The sequence below is a fragment of the Ammospiza nelsoni genome, chromosome 5 (assembly GCF_027579445.1).
Source record: "Ammospiza nelsoni isolate bAmmNel1 chromosome 5, bAmmNel1.pri, whole genome shotgun sequence".
Lineage (NCBI taxonomy): Eukaryota > Metazoa > Chordata > Aves > Passeriformes > Passerellidae > Ammospiza > Ammospiza nelsoni.
Genome location: NC_080637.1, coordinates 70,335,568 through 70,362,681, shown reverse-complemented (window position 1 = coordinate 70,362,681; position 27,114 = coordinate 70,335,568). Strand labels below are relative to the sequence as shown.

General features: G+C 42.3%; 1 protein-coding gene across 10 annotated transcripts in view; it reads left to right on the top strand.

Annotated features, from left to right (window-relative positions):
* Nucleotides 1-27,114, top strand: part of MICAL3 (microtubule associated monooxygenase, calponin and LIM domain containing 3) — a 151,829-nt gene that overhangs the window by 104,347 nt on the left and 20,368 nt on the right. For 4 of the 10 annotated variants that reach the window (XM_059472440.1, XM_059472437.1, XM_059472438.1 and 1 more), the window contains 12 exons: nt 4,411-4,637; nt 5,741-5,830; nt 8,892-9,029; nt 11,174-11,236; nt 13,981-14,085; nt 14,667-14,795; nt 15,184-15,275; nt 16,069-17,950; nt 18,843-18,937; nt 22,633-22,683; nt 24,264-24,371; nt 25,481-25,574. In XM_059472440.1, the coding sequence (XP_059328423.1) occupies nt 4,411-4,637; nt 5,741-5,830; nt 8,892-9,029; nt 11,174-11,236; nt 13,981-14,085; nt 14,667-14,795; nt 15,184-15,275; nt 16,069-17,950; nt 18,843-18,937; nt 22,633-22,683; nt 24,264-24,371; nt 25,481-25,574 (3,074 nt within the window). The remainder of the gene's footprint in view (nt 1-4,410; nt 4,638-5,740; nt 5,831-8,891; nt 9,030-11,173; nt 11,237-13,980; nt 14,086-14,666; nt 14,796-15,183; nt 15,276-16,068; nt 17,951-18,842; nt 18,938-22,632; nt 22,684-24,263; nt 24,372-25,480; nt 25,575-27,114) is intronic. The other 6 variants (XM_059472444.1, XM_059472439.1, XM_059472441.1 and 3 more) reach the window with 4 other exon arrangements.

Here is a 27,114-nt window from a genome sequence, read left to right as displayed (position 1 = left end):
ACTCTTTACCACGTTGCGCTTTCTAAAGCTTTTGAATCACACAGACTTTTCATCTTGTAGTTTCTGTTCTCAATAACTCACTACTATCAGAAGACACCTCTAGCACTGTAATACCATGAGATTAAGTTCTAAATTGGAAGGGATTTTTAAATTTAATTTTTCAATTGTATTAAAGGTAAGTGAGTCTTTTGAGCAAACGGAACATGCATTCAAATGGAAGGGGGTTCCAAAGTTGCCTTCTTTTCTGAATGCTTTGCATTACAATTCAAAATCATGTTTGGTTTCAAGATTTAGGCTTGACACACATGTAATCCTGACTGAATGCTGGTGCAATGCCTGAGAGGTATTAATGGGAAGCAATAGCTGTGGCTGTTGAAAAATGTGTTGTACCTTCATGGTAATAAAATGAAGGTGTATAAACGTGTTGCACCTTCATGGTAATAAAGTGAAGGTGTATAAATGTGTTGTACCTTCATGGTAATAAAATGAAGGTGTATAAATGTGTTGCACCTTCATGGTAATAAAATGAAGGTGTATAAATGTGTTGCACCTTCATGGTAATAAAATGAAGGTGTATAAATGTGTTGTACCTTCATGGTAATAAAATGAAGGTGTATAAATGTGTTGCACCTTCATGAATTTCTCTTTATAAGGAAAATTCTGTGCAAGCACACCAGGATCCACCTCCATGCAGGCAGAGCTAGTGGAAACAATTTTTACAAGAATCATTGAGAGGAAATCCTTGAGGAAGTATGCTCATAAACTTTATAGTCAATCACACACTTTTGTGGAGTCTTGGTCTCTTAATACAATTTCTCATCTACTTGTCTTTGTAGCAATTGCAGCCCTTACCTTTTAATCTCTGAGTCTGTCCAGTAATCTTGAAATAAACTCAGAAAGTGCTGTTGTTTGTTTCTGAAACTTAGATCCTACAGTCATATTCTGTGTATGAATTGCCTGCATATATAGGTCTATATGAGAAATTGAATAATCTTGGCCTATTTTTGGGAGATTCAAACTATATTTTCTTAATCATCCTTCCTTTAGTTACCTGCTCAGGTTTAGGAATTACATCAACTATGACAATATAAGCATTGATGATCTCAGGGGTTTTTACTTCTTTATGTTTCTACCTCTAAAACAGAAGTGTGGAGCCATTGACTGTTGTTACTCTTTGTCTTGATTTCAATAAATCAGGACACATTAGACCTGCTCAATAAATGAGAAAGGAGAAAGAAAACTTACAAAGGCCAAGAATTAGTTTAAAAAGTGGAGTTTTGGCATTTTGGTATGAAGCTGATGGTCATCACCAAGAGGTGTTTTGTGAGATTCTGGAGATTGAGGGTGGTACACTATTAGGTTAGCAAATTTGGTTTTTGTCTTGTAGGGTGTTACATTTAGTTCCTTTTGTCCTACATTCATCCCTATAACTTGTTATCAGTATAAGTATTTCTGTCTGTAATAGACTACATTGTATAATTTTCCATGTGAGAACCAGAATGGGCAACTCGCATTCTGTCATAAGGAGAAAAGAGGAAATACATCAAATTCCTTGACAGTTTTACCTGGAAGAATTTATATTCCAAATCTAAATATGGCAAGCAGTTTACTCAGAAAATGGACAAGGCCGTGTGGGCCAAATATCAGAGAGAGCAGAGGGAGAATTTTCTAGGAGGTGTAGCTATTGGATATCCTCTGTTTAGCTGTATCCACTCCATGGATAGACTGCAGAGACAGGAAGACTTCAAAAAAATAAAAAAAGGGGGGAGAAGTCTGACTACTTTTCAGCAACAAAAAAAAAAAAAAAGTTTTGACTCTTGCAACAAGCCAGCCAAGGCCCTGATTTAATCATCTTCACTGTCTTGGTGCAGCGCTGCAGGGCTAGGAGCAGGCGGAGGAGATGGGGAACTCTTTGTTCCCTCCATGTCTTATGAAGGATGGATTGGGCTTTCAGGGTTCACTCAGCTGGCAGATAGAAATCAGGCAGAGACCTCACATTTTGGTGCACAGCTTCCCATCACACACACACTGTAGAGAAAGTTTATGGGAAACAGCATTCAAAGTATATTTTTTCAAAAGGTAGTTAATCTTATTTAAGTTTCAATTAAAAAAAAAATCAATTAAGCAACTAAACCCAGACTACACACTAGTCTGAGGTGTAGGAAACCTTTTATGTGCCTTATTGATTGCCTTTAAGTTGCAGTAGCCCCCAGTGTGCCATCTCCAGTTTTGGTGTCATGTCCTGTGGCCTTTCAAATGAGTATTGTAGGACAGCTTGTGCTGTATAGGTCTGTATGGCAAGGGAAGAGATTCATTGCCACAGTTTAGGTTTCAGTTCCTCTCCTCAGCACTAAATCTGTGCATACTTCTTTTTCTAATGAGATACTCAACTCCTTATGCAAATTCTATAGAGCAACCTACCTTGGTCTTTGATTTCTGCTTTATAGAAAAATCAAATTTCAGCTGTTGAGTGAATTCCTACAGCACAGGGTTTCCATGCTGAAAGGAATGCTCACTATACCAGGCTATCTCTCACTGCTGTCTTTCAGCTTGTCATTTCTCAGTATTCAAAGGTCAAACAAAAGCCAAGTGATAAATAAAAGCCAAAGAAGGTGAAGTGAGCTGTGTGGTGAGGAATTTGTGTCGTCACTCCTCCATGCGATAAGCCGGCTGGTGGAAGAGCAGCAGCTCATCCTGTTCAGCACCCATGGCAACAGTTTGAAGAGCAGTAAACCTTATTGACAGCACACCAAGCCCCCAGCATGCAGCACCTGTCAGGTTTATTTCCATACCAAAGGGTGGGAAAGTAAATCAGGGAGAAGGGGAACATCACATTTACCCCTGTGACAATATCTGCATAAAGCCTTTGGAGTATGCTCTGGTCTCCATGCACCAAGCCTGTGGCTTGCCAACAGTGTTTGTGTTCAGTATTTCACATGTGAAAATCAGGCAGCATGTTAAAAATAACTATTGAATTCATGCTGTGAAAAAGTGGCTCGTAATTTGAGGAAAATAATGTTATTTGTATGCAGACCAGTGAGAAGAATTTAAGAGCCTATGGACAGAAGTGTGTGACAATCAGAGCATGAACAAAGGGTTTTCCTTATTAGGTTTGCCATCAAAAATAGTCTCTCAGACTAGCAGATGAATAAAATTATGTAAATAAGATAGTACAACTTTACAAGTTCTATTTTATAGACCCACATGAAGTATAACCTTCATTACTTTCTACTTATTGGTTTTCCCTTTCATTGTCTACATGGAATGGGTTCTGCCAAAGCTGGTGATAGTGGGCATAAGGAAGCAGCAGAAATACTATTCTCAGATTATTCACCCAAACTTTAATTATTCTCAAACAGTTTTCTCCTTCAGTCAGATGAATTGGGCCTTTTTAGATTTATGGGAAAGCATCCAACAGTTGCTCTAATAAATGCAGTTCTCTTATGACAATGGTCTGTTCAGGTAAAACAAAGCTGGAGCACCTTTTCACACTGCAGAGAGGTTCTGTTTGTGTGTTGTAGTTCTCATTCATTTTCCAGTGACAAATGCAACCATCTTTCTCCTCAGTCCCTCCAGGTAGTTTGGCATGTAAGAGTGAGCTAGATTAAATTCACTGAATGAGTGGTTACATTTCCTGCCCCTGCTGCATATGCTGAGGAACTGTTAGAATTAAACAGAGGTGACTTCTAAGAGGCACTAATGATTTATTGCTTTGCATGGTTGAGACTTTGCTGTGGGAATAATAATCTCATTGCTGTAATTATCTTTGCACTGCTTCCTACAGTTTCTTGCCACCATGTACACAGTGTACTTAATTGGATACATATTTCTGTCTGTGATGCAGAAAAGTGAGGAATTTTGGGGTTTTTTTCCTCCATCTCCTTAGTTAACATGCTGTATCCTTTGCCTGATGTGCTTTGTGTTCTTTCTACTCCCAAAGACTGCTCTGGTTCACAGGAGCAAGTGCCAAAATCATTCTGGGTATCTCAGCAGTAGCTGCTGTATCAAAAGCCGTGGCCTTCTACATTCTGATACTGTGAGGAACTCCTGCACTGATTTATCAAGAGCAATGTGATATGAAGAAAATAATTTCTTTCTGTTGTATTCAGTTGTCTTGAACTGTAACAATAAATGCTGCACAAATATTTGGACTTGGCTTCAGAAGCATTTTCTGCTGCCTCTCCTTCTTTAAAAGGAGGGCAAGGACCATACTGCAGCCTGCAGGTGATGCTGTCACTAAAAGGCCTGTGAAACGTTGAAAGCTGAAAATCAGTGTTATGTTTTAGGCTCATGTGTGTTGAAATGACTTGTTAGTGATCTAAGACTGATCAAGAGAACATTTACTTCATAATCTTTAATGTTGTTATTTTATTAGCAATATAATCTTTTTTTTTTCCTAAAACCTTACAGTAGTTCAGAATCGGAGATGGAGGAGGAAGATGAAGAGGAAGATGATGAACAGCAACCCCCTTCAGATCTGGGTGGTGTGCCATGGAAAGAGGCTGTGCGCATCCACGCCCTCCTGAAGGGAAAGAGTGAAGAAGAGATTGAGGCTGAGCAAAATCATGAGATTGAGTACAAATATGATGAGGAGGAGGAGGAATATGAAGAGGAAGAAGATGAGGAGTCAAGTGAAGGTTAGCTTGGTTCATCCTTTCTTTCTGCCAGCCAACAGGGAAAAATGAGTTGAGTATTTGCCATGCAGAATAAGAAAGATTTGCCTTGGAAAACTTTACTTCTTCTTTTGCTTCTTTGTTGCTCTGGTTTTTGAGGGAGTTATGGTCAAGGAAAGCTCAAGGTGGTTCATTCTGGATTCTGAAGGACCTTGCCCACAGGACAGTTTAGAGTACCAGTACTCACAATATGCTTCCCATACACCATGCCAGCGTGTCAATTCACAGCCTTGTGCTGCTGTATTGGCTTATGGTTGGTTTTTATAGTTATTTGGAATTAGATTTGAATGTGCCCTTTGTTCTCTGACAGCAGGAACTGGAAGCATTGTGGTTGCAGTGTTTTCAGTTTTAGAGTGCCTCACTGAGGGGTAGTGCCCTGTCACTGTCAGCAGGGCATTCCACAAGAAGGTGCTTGTAGCTCTCCCAGGTTAAAAAATGGCTTTGATGGGAGTTCAGGTAGTTCCCATTTTAGCTTGGAAAGATTTCTGTGGAAAACCTTAGGGAAAGACTCCTTCCCCTGTGTTTGTCTCAGTCATCAAAATGCAAAGTTTGTGCTCAGAATAGACATGTTTCCAGTGTTTCACCACCATGCCAAATTTCTCACTGCTCTTGTCTTTGTCTTTATACTCACATTTCCTTTTTGAGGAGACTTGTAGACTCCAAAGAGCTTTTTTGTAAAGGTCTTTGGCTGCCTACTGCCAGCAGAGGTCCAGTGTTGAGTCTTAGTGGCAGTGTCGTTGATGAGCTCAGCAGGCTCCTTGGCTACCTAGGAGCTGAATGTCCATGAGTACAGTCTGTGGAAACCAAGAGTTCTTTATGAGTATGGCGACATGCATGTTGTGTGTTCAGCCTGCTGAGCAGTGTTCTTGGATGGATGTTGTTTCGTTCGAGCAGTTTTCCTGCCAGGCACTTGGAGCACAGCGGGAGTACGGGGAGCTGCAGCATTTCCAGGCAGTCTCTCTTTCTGATCCTGTCCTCTCTCTTTCTCTCTTTCCCTCTCTCCACGGCTTGTGTGTGTACACGTGTGCCTGGTGCTAAATGTGGATGTGTGCTTCCCTCTGCTGTAGAGGGGGAGTATAACCCTTGGGAGAGAGAGCTGCAGCAAGGCCTCTGGCTCCAACGTCTCTCAGATGAAGAGGACTCGGGTACACATAAAGGTACCCATACACTGTCTCCACCTCCAGGGGAAGGTATTAAAGAGCAGGTCCCACATGAAGAGTTTCTGTGTTTTATTGCATTGTGTTACCAGCCCCCTCAAAACTGATTCAGTGGCCATTGTTCATCTCCTGGTTCAAGTGCCATAAATCAGATCTGTTGCTGACACTGGTTTTAGGAAGGTGATAAAGCTGCCAAGTACCTCAGGATTTCTAGAAAACCTGGACAATTTGCTGCTGTAATTTGCATGAACAGTGACTTCCAGGTAATAAGGAGTATCAGATTTGTTCTACACATGCAGACTACTTGCACCTGTGCATTATCTCAGACACATGGGACACACCAGAAGTACTGCTTTAGACTGCTTGTGTCAGCAAAGTTGCTTTTTTTGTTGTCCTCTGTGTGTGTGTCTGTCTGTGGGGAAGAGTCTGGAAGGAAACTAATCAAGCTACAGCAATCCCTCAAGATTCTTCAAGCAGTTACATAATAGTCATAAAATTAATCAGACATTCAAATCTAACTGGTTGTGTCATTTTCCATGATGCAGTCTCTTGCAGTTTATTTTTGGGTTTTTTGTAACACATGGTCCCAATAGCTTGTTAACCCCTTATTCCCTCAATGTGGTTCATCAGAGCCAGAATATATAAGAGGAAAATCCAAGTGCCTTCCTGCATGTAAGGGGCCATATGCAGTTGTCAAACTGCATATTTTACAGCTGATGGTTATAGTAACAGTAGCTTAGCTTCCAACTTTCTTTTTTTTCTTTCCAAGAGAGAAAAAAAAATGGAAGAAGCATTGTAACTTTTTTGCCATATAACTTTTCTGTGATAAGAATAAGAAGTATTAGTAAGGTGGCAGAAGGGCAGGAAGAAGTTCCCCCTGTTGCAGTTGCCAGGGTGATTCAGACCTGACTCTTAAGGAGTTGGTTTGCAAGTGGCTCCTTACTGCAATAAAGTGAAAACATTGAGCCAATAAAGTGAAAACGTTGAGCCTGCCCACAGCTTATAAAGTGTTGCTGCTGCAGTGAAAATGGAGGAAAGCTACCACTTCAAATCTAAATGCAATTAATGTTCAGCTTCCTGCAAAGCTGAGCAGGCAGCCCTGAGGAAAGGCTATGCCACGTGTTGTTTGAAATTCTCAAGCCCTTAGACATTAAAGAAGTGTTAGGTTTGCCTCTAGGCCAAGCAGCAGCCCTTCATGTCTGGCTGTGCTCCTCATTATTTATTGGAAAAGGTGAGAGGGACAGGACAGGCTCAAGCCTCTGTGGAAAAACTAAAGGTTACAGTGGTATAATCCCAGAGCAATCCACTTGAAAACATGCAGATCATGTGGGACCTGCTCTTTCCAAGCCTTGCTGAGTGACTCTGGACTTGTCAGCCCCTGCTGGCAAACCTAAACCTTTTAACACAGACCTTTGTGTGTTGGTGCAAGCACTAACTCTACTCATCCTGGGGGCTGCATGCGAGCGCTTTGGGACGGAGCGGGGACAGCCCAGGCTCCTGTCCCTGCAGGATGGCCAGCGCCTCTGGCAGCCCTTGTGGTTGTGTCATTGACACAAAAACACTGGTGAGGCAACAGAGACATAAAGCTGCAGAATCCTTGGCTACATTGTGAATCCTGCTCTGCATTTGGGTTTGTGCCTCTGAGCCCCTTTCCCTTTAATGACCATCTGCTGATTCTGTCCTTCCTGCAGTTCCTTCTGCCTGTTTCGTCTGCGGTTTTAATGCCAAATCTCACACATAGTCATTCCTGAAATGGAAATCCCAAACACTTTGTCATGTCTGGGAAAAACATGGCTGGGAGAGAGGAACTTGTTAAAATGAGGCAGCAGGAAATAATGAATGCAAGCTCTAAATGCTGCTAATGTTTCTTGTTTCCTTCAAACATTAGAGCACCATGTGAAAATCTAACTGCTTTTGAGGTTCTAAACTGCTGCAACAGTGCTTTGCCCTACTCAGTGGTAGTCCAGTTGTTGTGAAAATTGACTTCCTACTTTAAAAAGTAAGTGGGCATTTTCCTTTCAGGCTGAGATGTTTGCTTTTGAAGACCACTCCTGCAGACAGTGTACAGGTGAACACCTGTCCCCTGCAGAACCAGTTTTTTTTTGTTATGGATAATGAAGCCTGAGTTACAGAACCAGAGCAGACAGCAATAGAGACAGGGTGTATAAATTTTATACCTCAGAGTAAGTGCTCCCAGGGCAGGTGTTCTGCAGAAGTTAAACAAGCTCATCAATTGCTTAAGGTGCCCATTGTTCTCTCTGACATTCCATAAGTAGCTGAGCTTTGTGTAGGTAGGTAATTGAAGAGTAATGCTATTTCTCTTAAACAGAATAATTTGTGTGACAGGAATTCCCTTCTGGGGAGCTGTTAAGTCACAACCAAAATGCTGTTATCCTTCAGGAAAAAAATTCTCCCTTTGAACAAGCCAGTACAAAAGAGCCAGGAGTAAACAAAATGGTTTTAAGTGCTAAAATTAGCATGTGCCCATATGCACATACACACGTGAAACTCTCAGATCCATCATATTATTTAATTCACAAAGTGTGTACCCAGACCAGAAAGAAGTGCCTAGCCCAATAGTAGGAAATAAAAAACCTTTTGTCTTGGTGCATCAGTCAGGTGGAGATTATTCCTCACCTTTAACAGCAAGACATCTTTGGTAATAATCATAACAAATAGGCTGAAGGAGCTGGGAATTTCTGCTAAATTGGTATCTACATACCACATTCTGTTGGACACCCAGAGAACTTCTTTCATTTCAGCAAAGCTTCTTGCAATAGACATGATGTCTGACGATGCTTTAATGGCATCCCCCGCCCTTGGAATGGCGTGACTCAGCTTGGATGGGAGGCGTGAGGAGCTGTGGTGGTGGATGCGTGCGCACATAGTGCTGAGCTTTTTCTGTCTGTCTTGCAAACTGACCTTGGCCAATAATATTTTCTTTTCTTATTTCCTTTCCTATGATGTGCTACCTTTCCTTTCCACTGTTCTCCCATCTTTTCCTCCCTGCCCTTCATGCACCCTGCCTACAACCTGTTATGCCATGCCCTCCTCCTGCTAGCTGGAAACCTTAGGCTGCAGCAGATTGTAAATCCGGTTGATCCTCTGGAGATCCTGGCAGATGTGCACTGGACACACATCCGTGAGAAAGAGGAGGAGGAAAAAATGGTCTCAGCCTCAAAGTCCTCCACCTCCAGAGGTAATCTCCCCCAAGCCCCACACCAGCAGTTCCTGGATCCCAGTTGCAGCTGTTTAACTCTGTTGCTTCTGCGCCCTTCAAGACCAGTGACTTCAGCAGGGGCAGCAGTGATTGAAAGGACCTGCTTTCAAATTGCACTGAAATTACACTTGGTTAAACTTTTTGCTTTTCAGGTCAGTGTCTGTTTAAAACTGCTGCTTTCTCAGCTCTGTGACAGTGTGACTTCTGGCCTATTTGTCTGCCTGCTTTGACTCCATAACAGTTTTCCTCACCACACACGATTTGATAGTGCTGGCAATCAGCCCTCTGTAACTGACTAGGGAGACTAATAGTAGTAGTCTCATGCTTTTTGTGGCAGGGAAAATGACACTTTTTAGGGAAAGATGAGGGGCTGTGTTGTGTAGCTACTAGAGCAAAGATTGAACAGGGTCAGCTTCTGTATCGAATGTGTTTCTCTGCTGCTTCCTTTCCAAGTATGTAACTGCAAATGGTATTAGCCAGGAATGATGGGAGCCAAAGGGCTTGCACATCTGAGCAGTGGTGGGTTTGACTCCCCGTGTTTAAGATTTGACAGTATATCTACCTCTAATGTGCAAGTTGTCAGTTACTCAAAGGCAAACTTTGGAGGGGGAAAATGTTGATAGTCTAGATCTCATGTGAGCACCTTCCAGCAGTCCCTGCTGACCTTGTTCTAGGCTATGTTGCAGTGTGATGTAAGGTAAGTATGTCATAAGTGCTTCATCTGTGGGCTTAAATCAAAGTTTACCATGCAGCTGATGAGCGGTGATCTTCTCTCAGTCTGCAACCATGGTGACACAATTGTACAGGGAGTATATCTGCTGTGAGAAGGGCTGCCTTTCACAGAAAAAATGAAATTAGGTTAAAAATCCAGAGCTCTACCTCATGATACTTGATTCTTTTCTATTCCAGATAATTATCTTTTCCTTACAGTTTTAGATGTTTGGTATAGGAGCTTTTTTAATCCTGGCTTGGCTTGATACATAATTCCAGATCAGTTTGGCTATACTTACATTTGCAGTTTGTAGAATGCACTGGGTTTTTCTGGTGTGAAATCAGCTCCCTACAAATAAGAGATGGGTATTTTGTTCCCACTGCAGCCACAGAAATAGGCTGTGTCCAACTCTGTAACTTTCAGTATTGCTAGAGTGGTTTGATTAACATTCAAAAAGCACTAAGTAAAAAATGTTTACAATGTTTCTTAAGTTTACAACAGTTAAGGTTACTTGTGCTTCTACCTGGGGGTCTGTGTCACTCTCGTTTCCAGACTTTTATTTTAATTTGTATTTTGTTATCATAATCTGAAAATCATGAGTTCAATCCTTACTTTTCTATGGGGGGATATTACAGTGGCCAGCAACAGGTTATCTTTCCAAAACTGATTTTGTGATCTTTCCAAATTCCTTTGGGAAGGGAGTCAGTACTTCCTTTCTGTTCCCTAAAACTGGGCCAACCTAGGACTATCTTGATGTATAATTAGCTGCTTCTATTGCTCTGTCATATGGCAGAGGTGTGTGCAGGTGTTCTCAGCAGTTTGGGTATGTCAAAGGCTGTTGCCAACATCTGTTTGTGGCAATGCTGTAAGTTTTCAACCTGGGTTCAAGAGACAGATTGTTCCTGGCTGAGGAGCTGTATTCCATGATCTGAGGTGTTTGGAGAGCCCACTGGCAGCAGCAGTGATAAGGTTTGATGTGACAGCCTGGGACAGTGCCACAGCTCCCAGAAATCCCTCTCATTCTGCTTTGGGAGCTCCTCTTCCTCTGCTGGGCAGCAGTTTCTGGGACACGTGGGACCCCTCTCTCACTGCTCAGCTCTTCCTTCTCTCAGTTTCCCTCCTCTTCAGAGTTCCAAGGGTAGCAGCAGCTGCTGGTCAGACGTGGTGTTCTTCTCGCTGTGCCACACAGGAATATTTCCTCTAACATTACAGATCCCAAAGGAAGATTAGGCCCCTGACACTTGTGTGTTATCTCAATTTAATTCTCAAGCCTGGAATTGGGTGATTGAAATTTCATAGGTTTTATTCCTGTATTTGCTACTGAAAAATTTCCCTCTGTCACTCTTCTGTTTTAGACTCTGACTGCTGGTCTAATTTTGACTTCTTGCAATTTATTGTTTTTTAAATTCAGCATCCGACCTTCCCTCCGTACGCCATGAGGCGGTACAGGCGTGGCTGGAGACGGTCCCTGGAGGTAGTTTGGTGATGTTCTATGTCTTCCAATGCACAATAACCCTGCCCCTCTCTTCTCCGTGCCTTCAGCAGCTGAGCTGGTCCTTTAACCCTGGAACTTACGGCCCTGTCGCTACTGCATGAGTGGAGGTGGAGGGGGGACGGGGAGCGCGCATGTCCGCCTTGCTCAGACAGCCCCTTCTTCTCGCATGAGCTCCACTCTCACCCTAACCCTGGGCAGGCAGGCCAAGGACGGCTCACCCTGGGGGCAGCAATGCAGGAGGGATCCAGCTGAGAGCTCAGATTTGCTTGGGCAACTGAAGATGGAGCCAGGTTTTCTTCCCCCAGCCCTTAGACTCAAAGAACGCGGGGCTTTCTTGCAGTTGAAAGGTTAAGTGACAGAGAGTGCTTAAAGCAATTGCGCTTCTCTGTAGCAACTGCAAAGCGTAGTTATGTGGTGAAGAAAACTGCAAAGAGGAATAAGTTGAACCTAAGATCTTTAGGAATACTGGTGGTGTTGTATCTCTTCTGACTTGGCATTCACATTATTCAGGAAAGCCTCAGGAATGCTGAAGGATGGTAGAGCTCAGCTCATTTTTTTTGCGTGGTTCTCTAAGCTCTATTACAAACGGATGAGCCTGAAGATTCTGGGATGACAGTGAGGGAGTACATTGTGTAAAGCTGTGAAGGTGTCTGAATTAGTGGAGCAGTCTGTACTAGGTAGTTGATCTGCAGCTGAGTTGCTTTGGCACATCAGAATAGCCAGCTTGCCTTTAAAACTTTGCTTCTGCTGCTGCTTTGGCAAGTCAGCAGTGTTTACAAGGTGTCTGCACACGATGCAGGCTGCTCACAGCTGCCAGCTAATATGAACCAAGTGCTGATCCCAGTTTCTGGCTGCAGTAGTGTGTAACTTCTGAGTTAATGTGTGACAGCTTTTGGCCTCTTGCTCCTCATCCTAACTGCATATATGTATATGCACAGTATATGTGTCATATAACCAGCCACTGCAAGCTTCCTGTGTCCCTCAGAATGGGATCCACCCTTGCACCAAGTTGTTACTTATTGATGCATCTGTAATCTTACCATTGAGTTTTTGTACCAACCTATTTAAAACCTGATTTTCTCCTCTCTCTCCAACATAATCCGTGTGTGTCACATCCATTCATGGTTTCTGAATCTGAAGACCCACACATACATACTGGATTCAGATATTCTTAACATTAGTTATGATTTTTGCAAATTTTGATTAAGATTACTCACATTTGCTGTTACCATAAAGCCATTCATGACATTATCATTTCCAAAATAACATAAGCTATTGCATACCTAAGCAATGATCAGACTGGGACATGGTTTGATTTTGTTCAATAGATTTATAAATGCTCCTGTGGGCACTCCAGCCTTTTCCACATGATTCAGTTTTCCTGTGCTTGACATAGGTAAGGGTCTGGATTTGATAGTCCTCTGATGTAAAGGAATAGGCCAGTACATTATCACACATGAGTGGAACTGCATTTCACAGTAGCTGACAGAAAATGAATTAATCCATGCTCACTACAGAGCACGGAAAAAAGGAAATTCTCAGGTTGAAGGAAGAAGACAAACCAGCTGCTGAAGGCTGTCTTGTGAAATAAGCAAAAACCTGTATTAAAGGAGAGGCTGCAAGACCTCCATTTTAGGGAGGGTTGGTTTGTTTTCAAGACTGCCTTAATTAGCAGTGCAATGATGTAAATAGTTCCAAGAGCCACATCATCACTATTAAATAGAAAGGATCAGGAACTGGAAGTGCTCACTTTTTTTAAATATTTAAATTATGTTTAATGGAAATGTTTAAAAAAAAAAGGCAGCAAGTCATCCATTGCACAGTTTTTTTTTTTATTATCATTTAATAATGAGATTTATACTCCACACTTTGATCTTGTTTCTCCTCCTCTAATTAAATGCTGTCAAAAGCAGTAATGTCAGATGTCATAGTTTTCAGAGTTACAAATTCAAGAATCTCTTCTTTGTTTTGACCTAGTAAATCAAATAGTGGTCTGTAAATGGAAAAAAAAAGTTTTGAAGAAGTAATTTCAATTACTTAAAAGTGTCTCACTTAATGATCTGTAACAGAAAAAAAGGTTTTATATATGTTATTTTAATTACTTCAAAGTATTTCAATTTGTGCACTAGTCACTTGTACAGCATATGCATTTTCTTAGACCTTATTACCAAAGACTGCTGTAGCTGCACAGAGTTAAACAGTTTCCAAGAGCAATAATGGTAAATCCCATACCCAGACTCTTTCTTTGACTTACACCCTCAAAGCCAGTTTCAATTCCAAGATGAACAGTTCTGGTTAATTGTGAGGTTCCAGTTTTGACCTAATAAACATATGGTATCAAGTGATGGTAACGGTTCTGTTGTGGTAAAGAAAAGCCCAAAATGTTCCTGGAAGAACAGTAACCTTTATTCTGGTTTGATGTCCTCCCAGTCCCCTTCCTGTTCAATTTTTCACAACACCTGTTTCTCAGAAAAGCCCTGGCAGCTTTCACTGCAATTGCCTTGGAGACTCCCAAGGGCAGGCATTCCTTGATTCACTGGAGTCTGGAAGTGTCACTTCACCATAGATGTCTCTCCAGGTGACACATTTCAGGATTTCTTGTATTGACAGTAACTGATAAACATCTCCGGTATAAACTATTGGTGCAGTTCAATACAGAACTTTTTCACTGTGTAGTGTTTGTTTTCTTTTCTTTTTCCCCTCAATATTTGAATATATTCTAGCTCCATGTGAGGAGGATGATGTGGAGGATGAGCTGGGCACAGAGCCTGCAGACACAGAAGGGCAGGCAGGTGAAGAGGGAGACACGGGTGCAGAGCTGGACGATGGTAGGGTACCACTGTGCAGCCTTTAAACCTGTTGTGTGAACAGAATGTATTGGCAATGAACTTTGCATGAGGGTACTTAAACCTGGTCTTATTTTTAGAGGTGTGGGAGTTTGTTTCAAATATCTGAGAGGGAGCCAGGAGTGAGGGACAAAAAGAAAGAGAAGAACCTCAATGTCCTGGATTATGTAATGAATTTCTCACGTCCTCTCACCCCATGTCTTGTGTCTGTATTCAATACTAATCCTGATGAATAACAAAAATAGAATTAAATTTGTGAAAGATCCATAATACTGTCAGAATGCTTTCTGTGCTATTGTAAAATTAACTGCATATGGCAGAAAACATGGAAAATTTTCCCAAGAACTGATAAGAGAAACTTCAGTTACTGATTTAACTCTTTGTACTAACAGTCCAATCATTTACTGCTTACATTTACTGCTTAAATGACTAATTATCACCAAAAAAGGAGCGAACATTTAAGTGTTCTGGTTATGAAAATGGCTAGCACCATGTGAATGGAAAGCATTATGCCCTGATGGACTTGTATCCAAGTTCTCTTGGTTTTTTCCCTGCATGATCAGACATCGCTTCTGATGCAGAAGCGGAGTTTCGCTTACGTCAGAGTGGTGCAGAAGGGGCAGAGCTGAAAGTGTCTGAGCATGAAGAAGAAGAAGAAGCAGAAGGTGCTTCTCACAGTGTGACAGAAGAAGGTAATCACTTTCTCTTTAGTGCTTGAATGATGTTAATTGCATTTGAGTGCACGGTTAGGAGAAGAGAGTCTCTTGGATTTGAACCATCTCACACGCTCAGTGGCAAGGTCTGTGCTTGCATTAACATTTTGAGGAGAATGTTCTGAATCCATTAATTACAGCTTTGTAAAATGTGAGAATTGTTCTAATTCTTTTTTTCTTGTAAAAGTTACTATTGAAAAGCTTGTACCGTTTTGGACATTTGAAAATTTTTATTGTGTTCCAGATGTCCAATCTAAAATTTGTAAAAAGCTGAGAAATTTGTCACTACTTGTTGCATGTAACATTAAAAAAAAATGGTAGAGTATTAATGGTTTGTGTATTTTTCGACCATTTTTCCTTTCCCTAGGTCCATGCAAGCCACCCACCCCTATCCAGCCCTCTAGTGAGAGTGTTCTTCCTCTGTCTCCAGCTGCTAGTCCCAAAGCAAAACAAGCAGAGGTAAGAAAGGGAGTCTTTGACGTTTTCTACTTAGCACCTGTAGTTCAATAAAATAGTTTGTCGGATAAACTAATGAGGACTGACAGCAGGGGGCTCTCCTTCTTTTCTGACTCTAATATTTATGTTGATCTTGAAATCTGACTTCATTAGCCTTAAAATATAATGGATACTATCTGTTTTCCTGTCTTCAGAGTGCAGTGACTCTATCACAGCCACACAAGTTCCCATCACAAAGCCCCAGGCAGAATTATACAGGATATTTTAATCTCAGTGAGCAGCTAGCAACAGGTATATGTGATAAATGGAGGGAGCCATAAATAAGGTGTTTCCTGTTTATCCTGGTCTGGCTGTCTTTGATGTGCCAAAAAGAGTGTGCAGCTGCAATTGAAAATTACAGTAGTAACCAAAGTTCAATTCAAATTTTCCCTTCTAATTGTTTCTGTTTTGGTTTGTTTTTTTGTTTTGTTTTTTTTTAAGGAATTGCTGAAACATTGTCTTGGACAGCTTTGGCATAGACCAGTTCACTTTTACAGTGGGCTGAGTCTGGTTTGCTGATACAATTGCTGACAGCATTCACTTTCTATTAAAATAAAGCTTGTTTTTTTGATAGCCATCTAATCATCCTGTCAGACACAGGTTTTGTTTAGCAGGCAGACTTTTGGACATTAAATTAGTATTTTGATACTTGGATGGTTTCCTTATCAAGCTCTGTTAAAAGCAAAAAAAACCAAAAGTAATTGTATTCTCATGTGCTCAGTGACTATTAACATTCCCCTTTTTCATTTTTCTCTAGGAGGTAGAAGATCCCCTGGCTGAAGTGAGCCGTGCAATAAAATCCCCGGAGCCACGCTTTTTTCCTGAGCCTTTCGTTCTTGAGGAAAGACCAAAGGATGAAATTCCCAAAGACAGGAAAGTTAAGAGCCCCTTGGTGCCACCATCTCCAGTGCTGTCCCAGCCAGTTGCATCACCAGAAGCCATTGCACCCCCATCACTCACAGAGTCCCAGCCAGGAGCACCAGCACTGGCCTCATCCCCAGCATCTGCTCAAATGCCTATCTGTTCCCAGCCTTTGCCTTCTGCTGAAACATCCATTCCATCCCCAGTGGAGCCTCCAGTATGTTTCCAACCTGTCCCAGCCTTAACATCTACTCCTTTAGCCAAATTGGCCCTTAGGGGCCAGGATGGTGAGGTGGAAAAACTGGGGAGCCCCACTACTGCAGAAGAAGCTCTGAAACGGAGCAGCCTCGTGGAAGAGTTCTGGATGAAGAGTGCTGAAATCCGACGGAGCTTGGGACTCACCCCTGTGGACAGAAACAAACGCTCAGAGAGCAACTTCACTGTGTCTGCTCTGGAGACAACTCCTCAGAAGACTTTCAATAGCAGGAATATCACAGGGGATGAAAGGATCCATCCTGTGAAACCCCAGCCTGCTCCAAGAAGGCAGGGACTGTCCAAGTTAGAAAATGAGCAGATTTCTCTGCTCACTCCAAAGTCTCCGTCAGAAAAAGAGCTAAAGATTTCCAATGAAGTACGGGGAGATGTATCCAGCAGCTCTGGGCTTGGCCTTCAGGAGAGCTCATCTAACATGAGAACCATGGCTAGCCAGAGCTTCAACACTTCCGACTCCACCATGCTAACTCCCCCGTCGAGCCCGCCCCCACCACCTCCTCAGAACGAGGAGCCGGCCACGCTGCGCAGGAAGAGGTACCAGGCACTGTGGCAGAATGAGGTGGAAGCCAGGTCACCTCCAACACCAGCATCAACCCCTCCTGCTCCCCGACACCAGGAGCCAGCCCCTCCTGCCAAGGAGCCCCCCCCGGCCAAGAGGGACGAGGTGCGGAAGTCGTTCGCGGAGAGCGTGGATGAAATCCCGTTTGCTGATGACGTGGAGGACACGTACGATGACAGGACAGAGGACTCCAGCCTTCACGAGAGGTTCTTTACACCTCCTACCAGCAGGCCAAGGCCAGAGAAACCACATCTTTTGCCCTTGGTCAAAGAGAATGGTGGTCCACCCTCCATGGAAGGAGGGGCTCACCACAAGAAGAGAGTGTTCCCTGACATTTCTGTGGAGGCCAAGGAGCTTGCTGAAGAAAGAATGAGAGCCAGAGAGAAGTCTGTCAAGAGCCCAGCACTACGAGATGCTATGGCTAAACAGCTGTGTAAGATGAAAGATATGGAGGTGACTGCTGCTCCAGCTGCTGGTGGGGCCACAAGGGCACGAAAGGCGTCTTCTATGCCCTTGAAGACCAAAGAGTTGTTTTATGAGTCTCCAAAACATTTGGCCTTGAAATTAGCAGAGGGATCCGCACGAAAACATCATTCTGCTACTGAGAAGTACTCTACTCCTCCTGCTGACATGGCTGGGCCTGAAGGGTCTGTCAGCTCTTCAGAAGGCTCCAGTGGGAAGAGTAAGAAAAGAAGTTCCCTCTTCTCCCCTCGTAAGAACAAAAAGGAGAAGAAATCCAAAAATGACAGCAGACTTTCTGACAAATCTAGTGGTGGGACAGAGGAAGCAACAAAGCCTAGGTCCTTATGGAAGTCTGTTTTCTCTGGCTATAAGAAAGACAAGAAGAAAAAGGCTGATGAGAAATCTTGCCCAAGTACTCCCTCAAGTAATGCCACAGTGGATTCTGGCAAGCACAAACCCTCTGCTCCACTGATTACAGCTGCAGGTATAACAATAAATGCCTCTGCACTGTGTACTTCTCCTGCTTTTCCGAGGTGTCTTTGAAAGTAGTTTTGGTTTGCTTTGTTGTTCAGCTACTGTGCTGAATGCTGCTGCTCCCCAGTGTCAGATGGGCAGAGTGGGGTAAGTGCTAGGGACTGGATTTGTGTTTCTGCATATTTACAGAGTCCACTGAAAAAAAAAATTGAATTCTAACTAAAGGCTTAATTCTCAATATGTACAAGGTACATCTGTTTTATGTCTTAGATTTGCAAAATAAGCATAATTTGTTGGAATTTGTGACATTTCATCCCTACTTTAAACCTGATTTTCATCTTTTCTTTGTCTGATCTCTCGTCTTTCTTTCCACCTGGCTCCACAGAAGCTGAAGACTGCAGAGATGCTGTTATTCCTGTAATCTGGTGGCTGTCTGCTGATCTCTGAAGGAGGGAGTTGGCAGCCTCCTGTAAATCTTTCACATGCCCACCAGTTGCAGGCAGAGATGTTTAATGGCAACTTGGGATGCAGTAAAGAAGTTACCCATAAATGTGATTAAAAGCAAACATGTTACATTTCTCTGGCATGTACAACCAGCCAAAATAGAGCCAGGTGCTGTATCTATCCTAAGAGCATTGATACAACACAGTAAGAGAGCCATGATCATTATTTCTGACAACATTTGGAGGAAGTGATGCACTCTTAGAACAGCTCAGACTCATGCTGGTCATTTTGTGGAGTAGGGTTTCTTTGATCCCTCCCAGGCAAAACAATGGACACTGACGTGAAAGGACTGAGTATTTTTGGTGCTCAACCAAACAACCTACAGCTGAGCTCAAAGAGTTTACAGAAAGGATTGTTGCCACTTCTCTAATTTCCCCTTTTTATTCCCACCTTGGCAGATTTACAGCTCCGTCAGCACCTGAGTTTCTCAGAGGACTCCGACCTCTCCAGTGACGACATTCTGGAACGCTCCTCCCAGAAATCCAAACGAGAGGTATGTAGGTGGGAAATGCATTTTAGATGGGTCTAGCACCAGTCAGATCACAGACTCAGAGAATCACATCAGAAACCTAGGTGATTAATGCTGTTGTTTTTACTCTTTCTCCCAAGGAGCAGGTTTTCCTGTAAGTCAGCTGACTGTCCTATCTAAAATAAGATGGTTTCACTTGTTTCCATGATTACAAGCTGCTCTGCACTGTTATTGTAAGAAGGATCCATTGTCTCACTCTCCCATTACTTTACTGGGCACTAAAAGGAAACAGCCTGTAATCTCCTGGGTATTCCTTTTTCCCCTTTTTAAAAATGGGATTTTGTTTCCCCTTTTCTAGTCAGTGGGAGCTCCACCATAACTGCCGCAACTTCTCAAATATGATGGAGAGTGGCTTAGGCCCTTTCTCTGCCAGTTCCCTCAGAACTTGTGCACCTGTAGGTGCCTTAGATGTTCTCAAATGTGGCTTTCTCCTACATGGGCAGTTCTTTGTTCTCCCAGCCCCTTCTGTAACTGGGATGCTGTGCCTGGAGCCACTTGCTGGTGAAAATCAAGGCAAAGTTAGAGCACCTCAGCCTTTTCCATATCCTGGATAACCAGGTTCCCAGTTTCCTTGTGGAGAGGGCCCATGTTTCCCCTAGTCTTCCTTTATCACTGACATACCTACTGAACCTTTCCTTGTTGCCATTGATGTCCCTGGGCAGATTTAATTCTGTCAGGGCCTTAGCTTTCCTAACCTGATGCCTGGCTGCATGGAGAATTTCTCTGTATTCCCCTCAGGCTACCTGCCCTTGCTTCTACCCTCTGTAGACTTCTTATTTCTGTTTGAGTTTGTCCAGGAGCCCCTTGTTCATCCACACAGACCTCCCAATATTTTTGCCTGATTTCCTCTTTGTTAGGATGCATTGCTCATGAGGTTGGAGGAAGCAATCCTTGAATGTTAACCAGCTTTCCTGGGCCCCTCCTCTCTCCAGAGGTTTATTCCATGGCATTCCACTAAGCAGGTCCATGAAGAAGCCAAAGTCTGCTCTCCTGAAATCCAGGGTAGGGAGCTTGTTGTGCACCCTCCCTACTGGCCTAAGGAACTAGTATAAGAATTTAGTTTAATTGCACACATTTTTATGTGGGAAATACATAGAATGTATAGTGAAAGCAAAGTTTCAAAGCTAGTTTTTTTTTTTAATTATTTGATTTATTTTTAGAATGTCACTATTAATGCAAAAACAAGGGAATAATTTAAGGAACTGTTTGATCATAGTAACGAAGAATCCTGCTTTCATTCCTGAGGGCCTCTAAGCTCTGCTAGACAGAATTGGCGAGGTTTGGATGAGTATGTAGAGGTTTTATTGACCCCACAGAACACTAAGGCTCCTCTGGTGCACCAAAATGAAAACTGTGTTCCCACTGTTCTTTCCTGGTGGTGCCTGGTGCACATGTTAAAAAAGCTCAAGAAGAACAGAGCCTCTGGGAGGGAAGTGCCACAGGCACAGTGGCCTGTGCCTCCTGTCCCAAACCTGTCATCCCATGTGCACAAATCAGTCTCAGATGCCAAGCTGACCCTTGGCTGAGATGGCAAAGGTGTGGAAGTACTGCAAATTGAAGTGCCATATGAAATGCTTTCTAACTATATATGGTATGATGAACTAGAATAGCTAATGAATGAATTTAAGGCTGGTGGAAGAAATTGATGAACTAAATAGGAATTTTCTGTATTTACTTATCTCTCTTTTAATCTCTTTCCCTAGTTGGTCTAGATCTCATCTGAGAGGAAGATTATTTTGTTTTTCTTTTATTCCCTTTTTTCTCTCCCCCTTCCATTCCCCCTTGCATGCCCTCAAGGCGTTTCATGAGAAATTCTGCATTTTCCAAGAGATGCAGAAGAATGAGGTACCTGGGGCCAGCAGAGGACAGATACCCAATACTTGGGGTTCAGATAAGAGTTACAGAATTTTTGGTCTGCCTTGATGGTCATGTTTTTCCTATGCTGGGGTACTTAGATTTAAAATGGCTTTTGCAGTAAGACAGATCACATCTCTAAGCACAGGAGGAGATGATAAGTGACAGTTGCAGATGCCTGGAATCCTCATACTGAAAATATCTCACAAGCTCTGCCAAGGTGGTAGTGTCTCGTTTTCACTCATTTGCTGTTGCTGAAGTTACATTAAGAAGTTATATACTCAGCATCTGTTCTCTTAAGAACAGTTTTGAGAATATATTTATTTAGAGGATATGGATCTGAAAACTTGACTTACCTCATTTTGTTGCATCCTGTTCAAGGATGTAGAATATACATGCAAACACTGGAATGCCTTGCTGTCAAAAGAAATGTAACCAAACTTCAGTCTGACCAAGCTGGGTTTGTACTGGTTTGGGGTGGGAGTTGTATTTTTTAAATTATAACCTGCCTGCTACTTTATATGGGTAAGAGCTGACTTACTGACTTAAGTAGAGCTACTTAACTTTTATGTGAACCCCTTCTCCAAATTGAAATCCTGTTTGTGCTGCTTTTTTGGTAACGTAGTGAGCTTGCTTCCCAGACAGCCTGCTCTGTTTAGCCTGCTCTTTGTGATCAGCAGTGAATTAATTCAGTGTTGTTTAATGTGGTGTCTCTCAAGAGAAGCATCTTGTAAAGAATTCCTGACGTGAGCGCCCGTGGGTGTTGTGTTTGTAGGTGTATTGTCACCATGTGTGTGTTTGTCATTGTTCCTGTACAGCTGTGGTGTTGTGCTCAGGTGTTCACCACCACAGGTAGCTTGCTTTTTCCTGGAGCCTGCAAACATGCTGGTGTTGTTCTCTGGCTTCTCGTTTGTGACTGGTTTTAGTTAATTAAATGTGAGAGTGCAAAATGCTGTCTGTTTGCCCAGAGTGGCACAATGCCTTCTGGACTTCATGGACATGAAGGGAAATTTACCTCCCTTCTTAGCAAATAAAGCTAAGTGCTTCACTTGCCTTATATTTATATAAGGCAATATATTATGTTATAGGGTAGCATAGAATGTCCTTGGCTAGGGTAAGTAGTGATTTCCCCCTCCTTTTCCTGCTCCTTTCCCCCTCCAATTTTAGCTCCTCAAGATCTTTGGAGGCTCTCCTTTTAGACAAGGAGGTTCCATTACTGCAGGACACATAACCCACTCTGAGCCCATCTGGTGTTTCCTAGTTCATAAAGCAGTGAATAAGAGTTATGATGTTGGTTAAATGTCAATTATCATTTCTATGGAAATGGAGATAACTAAAATGAAATAGAGATAATTTAAAACTGCGGAATAAACACAACTCCTGGGAGAGACTGTAAATCAGAATGTATATGGAAAGTTGTGTGACAGAGTAATACATGGTTGGCCAAGTCAGTTCAAACCAAATATGTTCCAGAAATAAGCCATTATTCCAAATCTTAAGCCAGAATTTCATACTCATACAGGTAAATAAAGGCCAAATAATTCCTCTAGAAAAAGGTTGACTGTATCTTCAAGGAGGCTGACAAAACAAATTGCCTTCAGGAAAGTGCTAGAAACTTGATTTTGTGGCCAGAAGTTCCATTGTGCTCCATCAGTCTGGGTCACGTTCAGCATTTGCACAATTTCGTTTCATGTAAAAACCACTTTGTTTTATTACTGTGCATCTGTTTTCAATGTTGAACTGATTTTGCTTCATTTTGTGCATTTTTTTTTTATTTTTCTCCCTTTACCATTCCCCCTTTAAAGTCGATCTATGTACCACACGCCTTGGCATTCAAGAGATCATACTCGTCAAAGGTAGTGTCTCCCTTCCCACTAGTTGGCCATTGTTGCATTGCATGTCCCCCTACATTAACCCATTGAATCCATAGCTCCAACCACATGTGCACTAACATCAACACTGACTGTGCATGCCTCAGATGTTAGCAGACATGGGCAGCAAATTCTTTGTAGAGGATGTCTTCCAAAAATGCATTAAGCTCCGAAATGTCTGGTTGGAATGCATGCATTTATCAGTGCACCACTATGCAGTGATGTGGATTGTCTGTGAGCTGCAGAACAAATTGGTTTTCAAGGTACTTAAATATGTTTGTATATTCTTCTTTTTTAATGCTTCAAATTTGAGTTCAAATGAATCATCACACTTCAATCAGCAGCTTTCAAAATTGCTGAGTTGGCTCAAATCTTAGTCAAATTGTGTATCAAGCTGAAATCAAGGCAGAAGTTGCTGCTTTCTGAAATTCTTATTGTCTTGTCTTTGCAGTCACAACAGTGTTACATGGGATAGAAAGTTCATGTGCTCTGTCTCCTTACCTTCTAATTTGAGTACCATCGTGGATTTGTGTTTTCAAAAAAAAACAAGTAAAGTGTGAGCTTTTTGAAGCTTTAATAGTGGTGCTTGCCAATGACCTACCTGAGGGATTTTTAATTAAGTTGTGATGCTACCTTAAACTCTGTTCACTGAGAACCACCAACTGAGCAATGTGGCAGCACAATAACTAAATCAAGCAAATTTCAGAGTGGTCTGACTTAGCATTTTGTTCTTGAAGTTGACTGTCCGTGGACATCTCTTTCCAGAAGTGGAAGACACATGTTTACAGCAGCCCCTTAAAGCTTACATACATGTACATGAGAAAGGAGGCTTTTTCTTCACTGTAGTTTACTTAGTGCAGTTGTCAAAGTTTTTTTTGACACTTTTCAATCTCTTTGAGAGAAAGCCGTTCTAGGCCATGATATATCCAACTGGTGTATCTGGTAAGATCCTAAACCAAATTTCAGTAATGTTAGAAAGACATATTCTTGAACTAGTTTCACTGACAGAAAATAAGAGGAACTAGCCTTTTATTTCTATAAACATAGCTTTTCCCCTTTTGGATGGCTTCTGGTGGTGCAATATTCTACATTAGTCTGTAGTAATTTCTTAGCTTACACTGCTGTAACTGTTCATTTAGACAAGCCTTTATCCTCTAATTAAAATGAAATCAAGAGGACTCCTGTCAAGATGAACCCTCTACATGGCACTCATTGATTTATCTAAATCTATTTGGCTAAATTTACTGAGAAATGAAAATTACTGAGAATAAAAACTGGTTTGATCTTTGGGAGAGGTTTCATATAGCAGTGGAAGGCAGGGGTGGGATGTCATATAAAACCACAGCTTTGCAGCTGGCTTCAATGCTTCTTCACTCCTGATTTGATCCTGAAATTGTTGCTCACTGCACTGTGAACACCTTTGCCTACAGAAGCTTGACTTTTGACACAGCCATGGCAAAGACAGAACACCTCCCTTCTGAGATTTTTGGAAGAGAAAATGGTCATCCCTGCCCTCATATCCCTGAGCATGTAAATAAGATCTGCTGCTGTTTTCCTTCCTTCAGAGGGCCTACACAGAGGAGGAGCTGAACGCCAAGCTGACGCGGCGAGTACAGAAAGCTGCCCGCAGACAAGCCAAGCAAGAGGAGCTAAAGAGGTTACACAGAGCTCAGGTAGCGTCTCACAAGCCTCTTGTCATGGCACACAGACAACTCTGTGTGACAGCACCCTGATCCTGACATTCCTCTGAGGGTATCAGAACAGAATCCTCTCTTTCTACATGAGCGCTCCTGCTCCCTCTTTCAAATTTCATGTCATGCCACAGAGAAGTGAAGGATGGCCAAAACCTATCCATGAGAGTTTTACAGTGAGAAAAATCATGCCCATAGCACCTTTCTAGCAAGCATCATGCACTGAATGGAGCAGTGATACTCACATAATGCCTGATGTAGCTGCACCTATCATTGCTTTGCTAGGGTATGCTAGTGGGTGATGTGTTATCAAATTAACCTTTATTACCAGAGAGTCTGCTGGAAAACTGCTAACAGCATCTACAGGTGATGGGATTTGTCAAAGACTCAAGGCAGAGGCTCAGCTGTCTGAGTAGCATCACCTTTCAATTCAATGTTCAGGTGATAGGAGTTGTAGGAAATAAATTAATATCAAGGTGTTTGCAAATTTAAGAGTTAAGATACAACGGGGTGGGGAGGGTGCTGTCACTGGAATCTGTGATGCTTGTTGTTGGAGCAGTACTGAATGTAGGGAGTCCCCAGTGTGTGGAATGATTGGGATCTGACTCTATTGATTCAGAAGGCTGAACAATTGCTTTATTAAAACTGTACTATATTACATTAATACTATATTATAACTATACTAAAGAAAAACCCATGACTGTCTCTAGACAGCCAGGACACAGCTTTGACCCAACAGGCCAAGGAATCAAAATAATCCCTAGTAGAACCTAATTGATAAATCACTTCAGGTAAATAATCTTCCTAACACATTCTACATGTGCAAAAATAACAAGAGCAGCAAGTAGAGATAAGAATTGTTTTCTCTTTCTCTGATGTTCCTTGCTGCAATTCCCAGGAAATATCCTTGGGAAGTTATTCCTGCCTGCTCTCTATGAAGAGAGCTCCAGCTACAAAGCAGGGTGTTGTTGACTACAAATACTTGTTTCTGAAAAGGCAAATCTGACTGAAATCTCTTAGTGCTGGCTGTGTGCTGCAGCCAGAGCAGGAGAATTGCTTTGGTGAGTTCTGCTCCATTCCTCTCTGAACAGATTATCCAGCGGCAGTTGGAACAAGTGGAAGAGAAGCAGAGGCAACTCGAGGAGAGAGGAGTTGCTGTGGAGAAGGCCCTTCGAGGAGAAGCAGGTATCCATCACAACTTGGTTTGGTTTTCCATGTTTTCTTCCCAAGTGCTTGTGCAGAAATCTGTAGCTGTTTGGATTTTAGAGGCAATTTGGACCATTATAGCCTAGAGACTGATCCCAGTGTGAATCCCTTCTCCCTTTTCTGCTATCTTTTTGAGGCCTTGTTTTTCCTGTGTTTCTTCTAATCCTGGGACTTCCCTATTGGCAGAGACTTAGATAATTTACCTTTGCCTGAGGTGTAGGAGGTAATTCTCCAGCTACTACTAATGGCTGTTTGTGCATACTACTGGATCCTACAGCTGGAAAATTGCAGGGGTTTTGCAGCTGCCATTCACACAGAGTTGTCACAGTGAGACAACCCTGTTTGTATGTTAAGGAAATAATTGTGGAATGGTGTGTGCTTTCTCTATTGTGTTGGATTATCAAGGTAGTGTCCTTACAAGGGACCATCACAGAACATCTTCCTCACTGCACAGCCCAGCACACTGGCTACTTCTGACAAAGTTGTGCAGAGCAGAAATGCACATGTGTACTGAAAGGTATCCATGTCAAGCTGTTAAAAAAATGCTGTGTGTACTTGAAATTAAATTTAGTGAGTATCATCTGATCTGGCAATCAGTGGAGAAGTACCTGGTTCAGATAATGCTGATAGTAGTATAATGATTTGGGAAAAAACTCCTCAATTTGCAAGGAGTCAAATATCCAACAGGCAAATGCAGTGTGTGTGTACCTGACAAGGCCAGGATGATGTACCTGATCACAAGGGTCAGAGTTCAGAAATGGCAACAGTGGAACAGATGTTTGGAAAATGTTTGCTTGTTGCTTGAAGAGCCACATCTATGCCTCTGAAGTTGGAGCTTGATTAAGCAGTGAGAGTGCCCCAGAGAAGAAGTCTGTTGTGGCTTCTGCCAGTTACTGCTCACCCAAAATTAGCTATGTCTGGTGCTCCACAAGGGTGTGCCAAAGAAGCTGGACTGAGTGCTCAGCAAAGCAAATAGGTACTACAAGTGTGAAGAACAGTCTTGAGGACTTCAGTATGATCAGACTGTCTTTATATTCATTTGTGGGATCAAAAATAGCCTTGTGCAAATGCCTGTCTTTGTGGGGCTGCCCCCTTCCTTATGCTGTGTGTTCCTGTGTAGCCCCACTCTGTTCTCTGGCCTGCCTGTGACTGGACTTACTGAAGCCACCTCCATTGTTTCAGTGGTTCTTTTAATTTTGCTTCTTTTCATCTGGAAGTCCAAATAATCTTGATTAATGAGCTGCTGAATGACTTTCATGTAAACATGCCAGCACAAGTGAGAAATCTTAGCAGCTGAGAGAATATTATTCATTATAGAGTTTTCTCACTGAAGAATCATAGAATGCCTAAAACACATTCAGAGAGGACAGAGTAAGAATTACAATTTTGTATGAGACACTGCAGAATTTGGGTAAATAGCTTCTCGCTTCCTGCTCTCCCAAATGGAAGCAGTCTTAGATGAGCTTGTGTATTTGTGAATTTCCTAGAAGAACTGTGAAATTGTGGGTCCTGCTTTGCA